Source organism: Anguilla rostrata, chromosome 3, assembly GCF_018555375.3.
Source record: "Anguilla rostrata isolate EN2019 chromosome 3, ASM1855537v3, whole genome shotgun sequence".
Classification (NCBI taxonomy): Eukaryota; Metazoa; Chordata; class Actinopteri; order Anguilliformes; family Anguillidae; genus Anguilla; species Anguilla rostrata.
The window spans coordinates 20,563,625-20,579,835 of record NC_057935.1 but is presented as its reverse complement, the minus strand read 5'-3'; the positions used below and the strand labels follow the sequence as shown (position 1 = coordinate 20,579,835).

The 16,211-nt window shown below is 53.0% G+C and overlaps 1 protein-coding gene across 3 annotated transcripts in view; it reads right to left on the bottom strand.

Moving 5' to 3' along the window:
- Positions 1–16,211, bottom strand: part of LOC135250424 (activin receptor type-2A-like) — a 48,775-nt gene that overhangs the window by 5,507 nt on the left and 27,057 nt on the right. The window contains exons 5-11 of one of the 3 annotated variants that reach the window (XM_064326678.1): positions 10,102–10,125; positions 3,396–3,539; positions 2,709–2,852; positions 2,297–2,442; positions 1,866–1,980; positions 1,453–1,591; positions 1,032–1,117 (exon numbers count right to left, since the gene is read on the bottom strand). In XM_064326678.1, the coding sequence (XP_064182748.1) occupies positions 1,047–1,117; positions 1,453–1,591; positions 1,866–1,980; positions 2,297–2,442; positions 2,709–2,852; positions 3,396–3,539; positions 10,102–10,125 (783 nt within the window). In that variant the 3' untranslated portion in view covers positions 1,032–1,046. Of the gene's footprint in view, positions 1–1,031; positions 1,118–1,452; positions 1,592–1,865; positions 1,981–2,296; positions 2,443–2,708; positions 2,853–3,395; positions 3,540–10,101; positions 10,126–16,211 lie in introns of those variants that run through there. The other 2 variants (XM_064326675.1, XM_064326676.1) reach the window with 2 other exon arrangements.

The following is a 16,211-nucleotide window of genomic DNA, read 5'->3' as shown; positions in this document are numbered from 1 at the left end:
CATCCACAGGGCCTGGAGAACAAGAGCGTAAGGATAGGGCTAGTGCTCCACATCGCATGTACACACACACACACACACACACACACACACACACACACACAGCATGTACTCATCCACAGGGCCTGGAGAACAAGAGCGTAAGGATAGGGCTAGTGCTCCACATCGCATGTACACACACACACACACACACACACACACACGCACACACAGCATGTACTCATCCACAGGGCCTGGAGAACAAGAGCATAAGGATAGGGCTAGTGCTCCACATCGCATGTACACACACACACACACACACACACACACACACACACACACACAGCATGTACTCATCCACAGGGCCTGGAGAACAAGAGCGTAAGGATAGGGCTAGTGCTCCACCTCACATGTACACACACACACACACACAAACACACACACAGCATGTACTCATCCACAGGGCCTGGAGAACAAGAGCGTAAGGATAGGGCTAGTGCTCCACATCGCATGTACACACACACACACACACACACACAGCATGTACTCATCCACAGGGCCTGGAGAACAAGAGCGTAAGGATAGGGCTAGTGCTCCACATCGCATGTACACACACACACACACACACACACACACACACACAGCATGTACTCATCCACAGGGCCTGGAGAACAAGAGCATAAGGATAGGGCTAGTGCTCCACTTCGCATGTACACACACACACACACACACACACACACACACAGCATGTACTCATCCACAGGGCCTGGAGAACAAGAGCATAAGGATAGGGCTAGTGCTCCACATCGCATGTACACACACACACACACACACACACACACACACAGCATGTACTCATCCACAGGGCCTGGAGAACAAGAGCGTAAGGATAGGGCTAGTGCTCCACTTCCCATGTACACACACACACAGCATGTACTCATCCACAGGGCCTGGAGAACAAGAGTATAAGCATGAACACACACACACACACATGCACACACACACACACACACACACACACGGCATGTACTCATCCACAGGGCCTGGAGAATAAGAGTGTAAGGATAGGGCTAGTGCTCCACCTCACATGTACACACACAAACACACACACACACACACAGCATGTACTCATCCACAGGGCCTGCAGAACAAGAGTATAAGCATGAACACACACACGCGCACGTACTCACACAGGCATGAACACGCACACACGAGAGTGCCTGACTTGCGGACTGCGGGGTGCAACGTGTCCAAACTCCAGTGTCACTCACTGGGTTGCAGGAAGCAATTGGCTCATTGGTCACAGCAAAGGACACACAGAAGAGTCATTCACTAAGACCGTTCCGCCAGAGCTGGGGAGCTTGGGGAAATCCAAGCTGGTGTCGGTGACTCAGCAGGAGCCCCTCTTCCCTCAACGCCAAACAGACACCCAGAGCAGAAGAGCGCCCGCTAGTGGCAGCGGTGCCCGGCTCTTACCGTCGGCAGCCGTGCAGCGGGCCGCCAGCTCCCACAGCACCAGCCCCAGGGCGTACATGTCTATCCTCAGGAAGGCGTCTCGCTGGAAGTTTATGGCCCCCTCCAGCACCTCCGGGGCCATGTACCGGCGCGTGCCCACCTGGAACGCAACACGCGCGTGGGGTCAGAGGTCATGCTCAGGGGGTCATGGGGCCGTCCCTTTCCTTGAAATGTTAAGGACGGTTTTCCATAGTTACCGGTCCGTATGGTCAAATGCATGTGCATTTTTAATGCTGCACAAAAGCTGCCCTTCGGGGACAAAGAAAAAACTAAAATGGAACTGAGCTGAAGGCTATCTCTGAGAGCTGGATTTTGAAACTCTATCAGTCAACAGTCACATACGCATGGACACGGGGGCCCCCTCTCCTCCTCACCTGGCCGTGCGTGTCTCCGGCGGACTTCCCCGCGTCGAACCTCTGGGCCAGGCCGAAGTCGGCGATGCAGGCGGTCAGGTTGGTCTTCAGCAGCACGTTCTTGCTCTTGATGTCCCTGCATTCCAGGGCGGGGAGGGAAGGAGGGAGGGAAGGAGGGAAGAGGTCGGTGAAGAACGCAGAGGCAGACAGCACTTCTGTACATCCCTGGCTGGTGGGCAGGAGAGGGTTAACTGAATTCATACATCACGTAATGAAGCACTGCGTGGGATGGCATTAGTGCCTTAGCGCCAAGGACAACTTCAGGCAGTACAGGAACGGATATGTAACGTGTTGTGTTTGGAAACCAAGTGAGTGGGGACTGGTGCAGGGGGGAAACGGCGGTGACAGCTGGGGGGCGGGGCTATGGGGAGGGAGTGGGCCTTGGGGCGCACCTGTGGGCGATGGCGGGCTTGTGGCCGTCCTTCAGGCCCGGGATGTCCTCGTGCAGGTAGGCCAGTCCCCTCGCCGTGGTCTGGGCGATGTGGCACAGCTCGTTCCAGGACACCACGTTGGCCTTTAGGTAATCAGTCAGAGAACCCTGCAGACAGACACACTTTCAGCACCTTTAAAAAAAATATTTAAATAAATAAGCTGAGTTAGACAAAATGCCACAGAACCGCATTTTCCCCCTTTAACCACTAGAGGGCAGGAGCGCCCCGTATTTGCCAGCCTGGCTCACAGGGGTGAGCGGGTTTATCCTGTTTCGCAGCTCATTACCTGGAACCGAACAAAAGGCTCCGCGCTCTAAGAGCAATTCAGCCCAGGCTGCCGCTGCCGCTGCCCTCCAGCGGGGGGCGCCGTTACCTTCTCGTGGTATGCGGTGATGAGCCACAGCTCCACGTCCATGTTGGTGCCCCGCTTCTCCGCCCCCAGGAAGTGCAGGATGTTTTCGTGCTTCATGCCGCTCAGGCTGTAGGTCTCGTACTCGTGCTGCCAGGACTGCTTGTCCTGAGAGGGCGAGAGAAAGTCAGAGGGGGCGACGCAGAGAGAGAGAGAGAGGGAGGCCAAGGCCACGCCCCCGGCGCAGCCCGGACGACCAGAGACACGACGTCATTCCCAAACTGCTCGCCTAGAGCGCGCCAGGCTCGTCTGAGGGCTGCTTTACCTCAGAACCGCCTCAGGCTCCTTGGCCTAGTCTCAAGTTTACTTTTGTAAAGCTGTCTAACGCTTAACGCAAACTTACCATTTGACATTTAGCTCAAAAATATACTTTTTAGTTTTCTGACAAAAAAAATACTTGAAGCTAACTTGAAAATGGGAGCTTATTGCATCAACCCAGCACAGTGCATAAAAATAGCAGTGCACAGGGCTGACTGTCAGGTGTGCCCAGACACTTTATCTAGGTTCTATTGTTCTAATAGAGCTGCCCTTGGGATGCTGAGAGAGTGGCAGTGGAGACCTCAGGCCCTGGAGAGGAGCTTGTGGGAGGTAGCTGGCTGGGTTAAGAGAAAGCCCAGCGGTGGCCGTTTCGGAAAGGCGCCGGGCGGATACCTGAATGGGGAAGATCTTGACCGCCACGTAGTCGCTGAGCAGCTGCGCCTTCCACACGCAGCCGAAGCGCCCCCTGGATTTCAGCTCCAGTAACTGCAATGGCTTCTGTCCCAGGAGCGGGGAGGGGGGGGTGGGGCCCGGGTCCTGGAAGGTAGGTAAACGGCACGTCACAAACAGAGTCCAGGATAGCACCTGGACTGCCATCAGGGTCCCAGTGCCCTCTCCAAAATGAGTATATCCCCTATCCAGACTTTTCCCGCTGCTTTTCAGAATCACCGGACAGCCCCTACAGCTGTTTCAGTACTCAGTACTGCCTCTATGGCTGTTTCAGTACTCAGTACTGCCTCTATGGCTGTTTCAGTACTCAGTACTGCCTCTATGGCTGTTTCAGTACTCAGTACTGCCTCTATGGCTGTTTCAGTACTCAGTACTGCCTCTATGGCTGTTTCAGTACTCAGTACAGCCCCTACAGCTGTTTCAGTACTCAGTACTGCCTCTATGGCTGTTTCAGTATTCAGTACTGCCTCTATGGCTGTTTCAGTACTCAGTACTGCCTCTATGGCTGTTTCAGTACCCAGTACTGTCTCTATGGCTGTTTCAGTACTCAGTACTGCCCCTATGGCTGTTTCAGTACTCAGTACTGCCCCTATGGCTGTTTCAGTACTCAGTACAGCCCCTACAGCTGTTTCAGTACTCAGTACAGCCCCTATGGCTGTTTCAGTACTCAGTACTGTCTCTATGGCTGTTTCAGTACTCAGTACTGCCCCTACAGCTGTTTCAGTACCCAGTACTGTCTCTATGGCTGTTTCAGTACTCAGTACTGCCCCTATGGCTGTTTCAGTACTCAGTACAGCCCCTACAGCTGTTTCAGTACTCAGTACAGCCCCTACAGCTGTTTCAGTACTCAGTACAGCCCCTACAGCTGTTTCAGTACTCAGTACTGTCTCTATGGCTGTTTCAGTACTCAGTACAGCCCCTATGGCTGTTTCAGTACTCAGTACTGCCTCTATGGCTGTTTCAGTACTCAGTACTGCCTCTATGGCTGTTTCAGTACTCAGTACTGCCCCTATGGCTGTTTCAGTACTCAGTACTGCCTCTATGGCTGTTTCAGTACTCAGTACTGCCTCTATGGCTGTTTCAGTACTCAGTACAGCCCTACAGCTGTTTCAGTACTCAGTACGCCCCTATGGCTGTTTCAGTACTCAGTACTGCTCTATGGCTGTTTCAGTACTCAGTACTGCCCCTACAGCTGTTTCAGTACTCAGTACTGCCTCTATGGCTGTTTCAGTACTCAGTACTGCCTCTATGGCTGTTTCAGTACTCAGTACTGCCTCTATGGCTGTTTCAGTACTCAGTACAGCCCCTACAGCTGTTTCAGTACTCAGTACTGCCTCTATGGCTGTTTCAGTATTCAGTACTGCCTCTATGGCTGTTTCAGTACTCAGTACTGCCTCTATGGCTGTTTCAGTACTCAGTACTGCCTCTATGGCTGTTTCAGTACTCAGTACTGCCCTATGGCTGTTTCAGTACTCAGTACAGCCCTACAGCTGTTTCAGTACTCAGTACAGCCTCTAAGCTGTTTCAGTACTCAGTACAGCCCTACAGCTGTTTCAGTACTCAGTACTGTCTCTATGGCTGTTTCAGTACTCAGTACAGCCCTATGGCTGTTTCAGTACCCAGTACTGCCCCTATGGCTGTTTCAGTACCCAGTACTGCCCCTATGGCTGTTTCAGTACCAGTACTGCCCCTATGGCTGTTTCAGTACCCAGTACTGCCCCTATGGCTGTTTCAGTACTCAGTACTGCCCCTAGGACTGTTTCAGTATGTAGAACAGCACCTATGGCTGGTTCAGTACTGAATACTGACCCTATGACAGTTTCAGCACTCAGTACTTTCCCTATAGCTGTTTCAGTACTCAGTACTGCCCCAATACTGATTTCTGTATGCAGTATATAGCACCTATGGCTAAGTGAAAGAACTGGATGGGAGGAGGGTTAACATGCGCTCCACTACTGATGAGGGTACGTGTATGAGGCTATGAGACAGGGCTCGCATGCTTTGCGCTACAGATGACGGACGTCTCAAGCATGGATATTACGTTGCTGAACGCAAAGTGGCGCAGGCCGAATAAAGGAGAGGAGAAGAGACTGTAGCACTGCGCACCATCTGGGAGGGAAAAAAAGCTTTTCCATGGATCTGAATGCAGCACGCTTAGGCTTTATCACACCTAGCGCGTCTGCGTTGCTGCTACACGCTAACACGCTCACAGCTTCACAGGAAACAAAGGGGCCCTGCAAAATGAGACGGCTTCTTTCCGAAGGAACACCGAACAAGAACACAGTGGAGAAGAGTGTGAGGGAGAAGCGTTAGAAATCTGCAAATGTGAGATGTGTGTGTGTGTGTCTGTGAATATATGCGAGACAGCATTTGTGTGCGCGTGTTAAGTGTGAGCATGCGTGCATATGTGAGCATGCATGTGAACGTGTGTGAGCGTGTGTGAGCATGAGCATGTGAGTGTGCGTGCACGTGTGAGCGCGCGTGTGTGCGTGCGTGCATATGTACACCTGTGTGTGTGTGTGTATGTGTGTGTGTGCGTGTGAGCATGGGTCTGTGTGTGCACCTGCACGTGTGAGAATGCAGGCCTGCTGAGAGCAGCCCTAAGACGAGGCAGCCCACAGTATCCCAGCATAACCCCTGGCACCACAGAGTCCACCTGTGTTACACACCTAGAGCACAACCTGCCAGCTCACTTCTTAAAGCTTACGGCTGCCAGGGATTAAGGCCTGCAACGGGCGCTTAAAGGCTGAAGTTCTTAACGAGACGCCCGGAGACGGAGCGTAATCCCAATCGCTGCTGTGCAGATATACCCAGCGCTACGAACACGGGCCACGCAAAGAAACAGTAAGAGCAACAGCAAGGGTCAGGAGAGGATATAAAACTGGCATTTCAGTGCAGTGTTTGGAGTGGGCAGCCACAGTAACGTAGCCTGCCTGTATCTAGCTTTGCGTTGGGGGGGCGCCGCACCTCTGCGTAGCTCTAAGGCCGAGTCCATGCGTTCCAAAAATAATGGGGGTAAAGCAGCCAGCTCACACGATTAAACTAACCACTCCTGGGGGGGGGAGGGGGGAGGGGGTGGTGCAAAAGTCCCAGCGTCAGGCAAAAGGGGCCGAGGTGTTTTCAAGATGGCTCCGTATAAACGAACGAATAAAACATGTCGGTGTCCCACGGCAGAGGGGGGCGCGCGGGCCCGAAGGGAGAAAGAGCAGCCGCGGGCGGTGGCGGTGGCAAACCGGGGCCACTTCCGCCGTAAACAACGGGGGTCGCGGTGACATTGGCCAGGGTCGGCGCCGCGAACGCCGCGCGCTACATGCTTACGCTCGGCTTTCCCGAGAAAACTCAATAATTAAACAGACGCCGAGTCGTAAAAAACCAAACGGAACGGAGAGCCGCGCCGCCTTTTCTTTCTTTTTTTTATCGGAGAGCTGTCCCTGGGCGGTAATGGAGCCGCCGATGGGCCCCGAGATATAATATCCGGGGAGAAACGGGGGGGGGAGGGGAAGCGTGGTTTATGAGCTGATCTTGATATCTCTATCTGAGCACGCGGGGGCCTAAGGCGCAGCCGGAGGACCGGCGGCCTGCCAGCGATGGCCCCCCATGGTCGCCTCTGTGCAATACATGCCTACCTGCCCCTTAATTAATGGGGAATTTGGCATTAGAAAAGGGGGGGGGGCGAGCAGAAGGAGGTCATTTCGTCACAGGTCAGAGCAAGACACAGTGCAGGACTTGTATCTGACAGATCAGCAGCACTTGGGGTGGAGGGGGGGGGGCAGTGAGGCTGTGCCTTCAACGTGCCCTCGCTTATTCCCCATAATTTAATACAGGGGTGCAGAGGTGGGGGGGGGGAGTTTCAGCTTCCATCAGAGAGCTAGGAGAGAGGGGGTGGCAGGTGAATCCGGCAGGCCGAGGCCCATCCGCCATCCTCCAATCCCCACCCCCCGGTCCCGTTGTGAACTCGGGCCGGCCTTGTCAGCGCGTGGGCGCGTCACCGGATCCCAGCGCTGATCGCGCGCTAACGCTGCGTCAGCGCTCGGCGGGAAATGAAAGGATATCCGCCGCCCATCTCTCACTCCTCCGGGCCCGCGCTCCTGGGGACGGCTGCTCTCTGGGAGCTGCCTGCATCTGCTGCGCTGTGCGGAACCGTATGAAGCTGTACGGAGCTGCCTGTATCTGCGCGTGCTGTGCGGAACCGTATGAAGCTGTACGGAGCTGCCTGCATCTGCTGCGCTGTGCGGAACCGCATGAAGCTGTACGGAGCTGCCTGTATCTGTGTGCTGTGCGGAACCGTATGAAGCTGTACGGAGCTGCCTGTACCTGTGTGCTGTGCGGAACCGTATGAAGCTGTACGGAGCTGCCTGTATCTGTGTGCTGTGTGGAACCGTATGAAGCTGTACGGAGCTGCCTGCATCTGCTGCGCTGTGCGGAACCGCATGAAGCTGTACGGAGCTGCCTGTATCTGTGTGCTGTGCGGAACCGTATGAAGCTGTACGGAGCTGCCTGTATCCGTGCGCTGTGCGGAACCGTATGAAGCTGTACGGAGCTGCCTGCATCTGCTGCGCTGTGCGGAACCGCATGAAGCTGTACGGAGCTGCCTGTATCTGTGTGCTGTGCGGAACCGTATGAAGCTGTACGGAGCTGCCTGTATCTGTGTGCTGTGCGGAACTGTATAAAGCTGTACGGAGCTGCCTGTACCTGCGCGCTGTGCGGAACCGTATGAAGCTGTACGGAGCTGCCTGTATCTGTGTGCTGTGTGGAACCGTATGAAGCTGTACGGAGCTGCCTGTACCTGCGCGCTGTGTGGAACCGTATGAAGCTGTACGGAGCTGCCTGTACCTGCGCGCTGTGTGGAACCGTATGAAGCTGTACGGAGCTGCCTGTATCTGCTCACGCTGTGCGGAACCGTATGAAACTGTACGGAGCTGCCTGTATCTGCTGCACTGTGCGGAACCGTATGAAGCTGTACGGAGCTGCCTGTACCTGCGCGCTGTGTGGAACCGTATGAAGCTGTACGGAGCTGCCTGTATCTGTGTGCTGTGTGGAACCGTATGAAGCTGTACGGAGCTGCCTGTATCTGTGTGCTGTGTGGAACCGTATGAAGCTGTACGGAGCTGCCTGTATCTGCTCACGCTGTGCGGAACCGTATGAAACTGTACGGAGCTGCCTGTATCTGTGTGCTGTGTGGAACCGTATGAAACTGTACGGAGCTGCCTGTATCTGCTCACGCTGTGCGGAACCGTATGAAGCTGTACGGAGCTGCCTGTACCTGCGCGCTGTGCGGAAACGTATGAAGCTGTACGGAGCTGCCTGTATCTGCTCACGCTGTGCGGAACCGTATGAAGCTGTACGGAGCTGCCTGTACCTGCGCGCTGTGCGGAAACGTATGAAGCTGTACGGAGCTGCCTGTACCTGTGTGCTGTGCGGAACCGTATGAAGCTGTACAGAGCTGCCTGTATCTGTGTGCTGTGCGGAACCGTATGAAGCTGTACGGAGCTGCCTGTATGTGTGCGGAACCGTATGAAGCTGTACGGAGCTGCCTGTATCTGCGCGTGCTGTGCGGAACCGTATGAAGCTGTACAGAGCTGCCTGTATCTGCTCACGCTGTGCGGAACCGTATGAAGCTGTACGGAGCTGCCTGTACCTGCGCGCTGTGCGGAACCGTATGAAGCTGTACGAAGCTGCCTGTATCTGCTCACGCTGTGCGGAACCGTATGAAGCTGTACGGAGCTGCCTGTATCTGTGTGCTGTGCGGAACCGTATGAAGCTGTACGGAGCTGCCTGTATCTGTGTGCTGTGCGGAACCGTATGAAGCTGTACGGAGCTGCCTGTATCTGTGTGCTGTGCGGAACCGTATGAAGCTGTACGGAGCTGCCTGTATCTGTGTGCTGTGCGGAACTGTATGAAGCTGTACGGAGCTGCCTGTATCTGTGTGCTGTGCGGAACCGTATGAAGCTGTACGGAGCTGCCTGTATCTGCCGCGCTGTGCGGAACCGTATGAAGCTGTACGGAGCTGCCTGTATCTGTGTGCTGTGCGGAACCGTATGAAGCTGTACGGAGCTGCCTGTATCTGTGTGCTGTGCGGAACCGTATGAAGCTGTACGCAGCTGCCCAGCCGCACAACGCACGGCTTCCGGCCCTCGCAGCCTCGTCTCTAACTTTACACCATTTCTATTACACCTGTCACAGGGACTGCCCCGCTGCTGGGAACATAAAGCGGCACCATATACTTCACATCGTGGTTGTATTCAACGCAGCCGCCACACCGTACAAAGAGGACCACAAAACACAGCGATCACGAGCGGACATCCATGCTCAACAAGACACGTTCCAACGTCACACGCACGTTCTCGTCCGGGCATGCACTCGCGTTCGCCTTGGGCCCCGCGGACCAATCACCACGAAGGACGAAAACGACAACCATGCAAAATAAATACATGAATAAATAAATACACAAATGCTTAAAATGTAAAAGCATTCCAAGAAAATAAAGCAATTCAGGGCAGGGGTGTCACATTTTAAAAAAATGAGCATGGCATCCACAAATTAAAAGATGATCACGGCTGCAAACAAATGAATAAATAAAGAAATTCAGGTTCCCCTTGAGAAAAAAAAATGCCCAGTAAAGGTGGAGTTAATTGAACGTGTATCTTACCTCTATCATGATATGAAAGGCGTGCTAGCAAAGGAAAAGAGGCAGAGAGGAAATTACTGTTTCCAGCGAGTGGGGGAAATGGAGGCTGATACAGCAGTTTCATTGGCTGATTGATGACCGAGGCCGCCGTTCTCTTTCCCTCCCTCCGCTCCTTCCCGCCGCTGATCTGGGAGCAGCGGCCTCCGGCAGCCGGGCGCACGCCCGGCCCCAGCTGCCCTGACCTCAGATCAGCGCACGGAACCGCTGAGGCGCGGCGACGATCGGCAGGGCTGCCCAATCCCGTTCCAGGAGACCTGCTGACCCGCAGGTGTTCATCCCAACCCTGATTTGGCACGCCCGACTCCACTAATTAGCAGCTCAAATCTCTCGCTGTTGAATCAGATGCGCTTTGTTAGGGTTGGAGTGAAAACCTGGAGGATGGTAGAGGAACAGGGTTGGGCAGCCCTGATAATCAGGATTCTGCATGTATTGTCACAGCAATAACTTTTGCTATTCTGGACAGCGGCCTTGGAAGGACTGCACCCTGAGGAGGGATTTTAATCTTTCCCTCTCCTTTTGGGATATTTTATTGTTGAGTGAGTCTGGTGGTCAGTAGTGGGCCTTTGGGTGCACACAGTGGCAGAAGAAAGTAGACGGTGCCTCTTTAAATCCATTCCCCTCAAATATTAAAGATTTATGGCTCTGACCCATCAGCAGTAAAGACTGGCAACTCTAAGTCCTCGCAAGGTTGTGTGAGAGGAACTGTCCAATCAGATCTTTCCTTTGTCTATGTGCAAAGAACACAGATTCACCTAAAATGCTTAGTCCGTACATTTTTCCGTTTCGTTGGTCCAAGTCAAGAAAACACAGCAAAGATATCACATTATTTTGAGAGAAGCTGCATGTTTCACAAGTCATTTTTTTCTCTTCTATTTTTTCCCCACAATTCCCAAATCTGTAACGCCCAGCCGAACTGAAATGGGGGGAGAGCGCAGGCTAGCACGCGCGCTCACAGAAACGCACGCGTCCGGCCAGTGAATCTGCAGCCCGCAATAGGGTTGTGGTTAGGGTAAGCTGGCTGAGCTGTGCGGGCATCGCGTCAGAGGGACGAATCCTGCACAGCTGGAGGAGGGGGCGGAGCACAGACAGCCCGGCCGACACCCGACCAATCAGAGGCGGGGAAAACGAAGCCAGTTGGAGGGCCCTGGGCAATGGCGCACCACCTCACAGGCCTCATGCCCCCAGCGTATATCAGCCTGGTCAGAATTAATGTGTGTAACCCATTCTCTCACCCAGCAATTCTGCTGCTATTAAACCGGACTGAAACACACATGTTCAACAGAACTATCTTCGTTACTCAGAGGTGAACTAAGGTTCAATTATTTTTTGCACGTGTATATATATAACAGTATCTTCCACCTCAGGAATCTGTAAAGAAAAATTAACATGATATAGGTTACTGAGTTTCAGATGCTGGCGAACCACCAAGATTTTCAGCCCTTCCAGCTTGCGATAAATCCTTAATTAACCTGCCTGACTCAGCAAACGCACATCGCTCTGAAACGCGGCTCGTGTGATGGCACAGCAGCAATGCTGCAACGTGAGCACACCTGAACTGTGTGTGTGTGTGTGCATAAGTGTGTGTGTGTGTGTGTGCGCGTACATGCAGGCGTGAATATATTTGTGAGCACGTGTGGAAGTATGTGTGTGTGCACGTTCGTATGTGCGTGTGCATGCACATGCATGCATGTGTGCACACGTGTGTGGGTGCCAGCATTGCAGATTTTATTTTAGACCAATGCACATAACATTTGCTGTCCACAGTTCAACAGGCACTGGTCCTGAGATGAGTTCTTGCACTGGGGAGTTTTGTGTTCCTGACTGGCCAAAATAACAAATGTATAAATACACCCACCCCCAACACCTTGTGAAGCCCTTGTCTCTGGCCTTTTAAATACAGCCAGGTAAAGCCCCCCTCTCCGGCCTTTTAAATACAGCCAGCTAAAGCCCTCCGCTGGCCCTTTAAATACAGCCATGCATAGCCCTTGTCTCTGGCCCTTTAAATAGAGTCATGCAAAGCCCTTGCCTCTGGCCCTTTAAATAGTGCCAGGTAAAGCCCTCGTGTTTGAACACAGATTAATCACAGGCTGTCAGTTAAAGAAGAGGCCCGTCACCAGTTCCTTTGTATTGGTGGCAGTGTATCAGAGGTCAGAAAAGGTATCAGTTTTAGCAGTCACGTGTTCCCTCGGCTAACCCCGCCCTGTAGCGCACACACGGATGTGCGAGCCCGCAAGGTCACGGACGCCACCCACGCCGCGCCAAACCGCTCTTTCAGAGAGCGCCGCGCGGGCATTTACGGACAGCGGCGGGCGGGCGGGCGGGCGGGCGGGCAGGGGTGAGGAGTCAGCAGGGAACTCTGGACCTATCACCAGAGGAGGGCGGGGCGGGGCGCTCTTGCGGCGGCACCGAGGGAGAGGTACTTAACCTGAATTGCTTCAATAAAACACCCCGCGGTATGAATGAATAATGCGTACGGACGGGAGCTAGCGCTAGGGCCCCCAGATACGGCAGCCTGCAAAACAAACAAGCCAAAATAAAATAAGCGGCCCTCGCGTTGTTCGGCCTGTAAATCGCGCCGAGTGAGCGGGCGGGGGGGGGGGGGGGGATTGTTACACATTTAGCACTGGAGGCTTTCGCACGGCACTTCTGACACGGCGTTGTTTGCGTACTTAACAGCACGGCGCTGGGCGGGGTTAAGTACAGGAAGCACCAATCCCGCGTCGCGGACTTGCATTCGGTTCCTTTGTATTTATCCAACGCAGGGCTTGGCTCTTCAGCCTCGGCTACGCCAAAAAACACTTCAGTCTCGACGTGTAATAATGTGCAAATACAAAACCTTTACAGCCCTCTGTGTATCTGTGCGCTTCAAGACACAGTTCTATTGACCGCGCTCTCCATTTATGCAGGAGAGAGAAACAGAACGGATCCATCAATAAGATGGTATCTACAGGGATGAGTTTTGAAAACAAACACACACAAAAAAAAAGAAAAACGCTTCTAAATCCAAATTCTGCGTAAGCGCGAGGCTCAAATCTGACGTGCGACCGCGATCGCAAGTCAAGAGCGGGGACCGGGCCCGGGGTCAAAGGTGAATGAGGGCTCGTGCTCTGAACGGATGTGTTATTGATTAAGCTGTGATATGCTGGTGGCGTAGGTGCAGAAGCGGCCGTTCAACAGCCGAGCAGCTAACACTGCAGGACGGAAGCACTAGCCTTATTTATCAATTTACCCTCTTCTGCACCTTCTTTCTCTCTGCTCGGGGTGTTGAACGCACACTGCAACCCCCCGCCGCCCGTTACCCTGTCTTGTGTGAAGGGAGGGCCTTTGGGGGGGGGGGGGGGTTTGTTTGGGGTAGAGGTCACTGGAGAGCACCCCGCCAGCTCTTCGCCGAATGTCGCCCAGAGCTCGACCTCTGACCTCGGCCTCGGCGCAAGGCCTTAAACGATCGCTGGCGATTACCCCTCCCAAACCACACCCCTCCCTTTCCGCCCCAGAATCAAAACGACATTGTAGGCTCCAGGGCTCACTAGCAAAGGAAACGTCTCTCGGAGTGACTACCCGGGTTAAATAAAGGAGAAATGAAAAAAAAATTATAATAAAAGGCAGAAAATCGACTCCGGCTTCAGAGAAGAACCGAGCACAATGCTAGTAACACAATCCTTCCAGAAAGAGGAACAGATGCAAATTCAAACTGGAACCAGGTGCAATGCAGAGGAAAACCGGGGGAAAATCTAACAGCAAAATGAAATGGCTCCCGTGTATCAGCAAACATTCACTGTGCACAACATCAAACAGGCAATCTTTTTATACCACAGAAGCCATTACAGTCCAGAAAGTGTCAGAATGAGTCAAAACTCTGTCTGATCGCTCGTCTGCACGATAAATAACGGCAGAAATCCTGACAGTAGCTACAGTTTGCTGGCAGCGTGTTTTTAAACGTCTCAGTCTTGAAGCGAAGGTACAAAATGTGCACATATCCTGCCGCTGATCTATTAATAATCCTCTGCTGAGCCAACTAGAAAACGAACCGTCGCCTGCTTTTAATGAGGCGTCAAAGCGCAGGTGAGCCGCGTGCTGAATCCTGGCGTGGGTCTCAGGTGCAGCAGGTGGGGTCAGGGGTCAGGGGTCGGGGGTCCTCGAGGAGGAAGCATTTCCGGGCCATGCACAAGCCAATGGGGAGCAGGCTGAGCCTCTTTCACGACACGTAAGCCGCCTTTATCCCCTCGCGGGGGGTTGGTTTACGTCACATTTAGAAAAATACACAATATGCCATTTTTAGAGACATCATTTTCCTTTAGAGTCTAGAAATTCGAATTTTTCCATGTCCTGCTGACTTTCTAGCCAGGATAAACATATATCTCATACCAACAAAATATAGGATAACTACAGCACACAGGCGATGGCGTGTGTGGAGACACGCATGCAACACGCAGCAGGAACAGGGATATCCCTGAATAATTAAATATTTAACAATTAAATAATTCACACACTCAATACCATAAAGTGTCACAGCTGAACACAGTATAGTGTGTGTGCCCCACTTCCTGTAACACATTACATTGCATTTCCCCTATCTCCTGTAACACAGGACAGTGTGTGTGCCCTACTTCCTGTAACACCGTGTAGTGTGTGTGCCCTACTTCCTGTAGCTGGGAAGTATGGAAACTATCCAATCAGAAGAAGGGATGAGGTGGGTTAGATACCTCAGCATTGAATGCAATTAAAATGAATACCAACCTGAATATTCACACTGGAGAGAAATAAGAATGTTAATTACTGCTGTTGTTGGTATAAACTGACCAGAAACATTTAACGTTGATCACGTATCTTTCAATAAAAACATTAATCTCATGTTTACATATTAAATGCAGGACCGATATTCTCATGTAGCCAAGAACATGTCTGAAAAAACAGGCTGATTTTGACTGAATGAATAAGTTAAAAAAAATATATATATATATACATATAAAAAGTTAAATATAAAGAGAAGCTGCAGTATACCGCGGAATAATTTTAAAGCAAGTGCTCTCCCCCATTTTTGCCCACTCTGTCCCAACGATGTGTAAACTTGCGCCACTTGGACCTAATTAAAACCTAAGAATGCCTCTCTGCCCCTTCATTAAAAGTGAATGAGTATATAGCGCTGTGTTCGCCTCTACGGAAGAAGCATTTTCTTCTGCCTGTCCCTCCATTAAGAGTGAGTGAATACATTACACTACGATCTTCTGTCGTCTGTTGCCCCGGACACACCGAGGGCAAATCGCTCAGGAAATGAAACCCAGAACAAGCGCTCGATTGGCCGTACCGAGTGCCTGTCGAGCATCCTTGCGAAAGACGGCTGGCTCAAACAAAAAAACTGTCCCCACGTGTCTTTTCAAATGCTTTTCTCAAACGGTTATAATGCGGCTTCTCCGCACAACTCGAAACTTTATTTCAGATTTCAGCCAGACATAAAGGAGCGATGTGAAGTGAGGCCTCAGACAGCACGCGCGGGTGCCGAGGACCCTTCAGCCCTCTCCCGTTTTCGGGAACGCTGCAAACAGGCGCCGAAGGGCAGCCGTCTTTATTCCACCGCGCAGACAAACGGTGCCTGTGAATGCGGCGGGGGGGTCAGACCAGGTTCCGTCTGGGGAAGGACGGACGGCGAGGGACGGCCGGCGCCTTTTGCGGGCGGCGCGAGCTTCTCCTCTCTCTCTCGGGCGGGGTCGGCATGGGGCGGGCGGGGCCGCGGCCGTTTCGGACTCGGTCGCTTCAGGGAGGCCCTTTTTACGGGGAGCGTCTCGTCTCCCCGTCCGCGAGCGCGCGGGCGGCGCGACACGAGCGCGTGCGGCCTTCGGGCGCGCGGCCACCTGCGCTCCTCTCTCAGCCCCGTAAACTGATCCAATTACGCAGTTAAGAGCTCAGATGGAGCGAACGCGAGGATCTCTCCGGCACGCTACTGCCGCGGTTAGCCTCCCTCTGCTCTTCAACCAGCAATTCTGCCGGGACGTTCCAAAAGGTGGCATTTTTGCAAACAGGACGGCTCGCAGATAACGCCAACGTGACGGGACTGAACGGCTACGCGTGTGAGA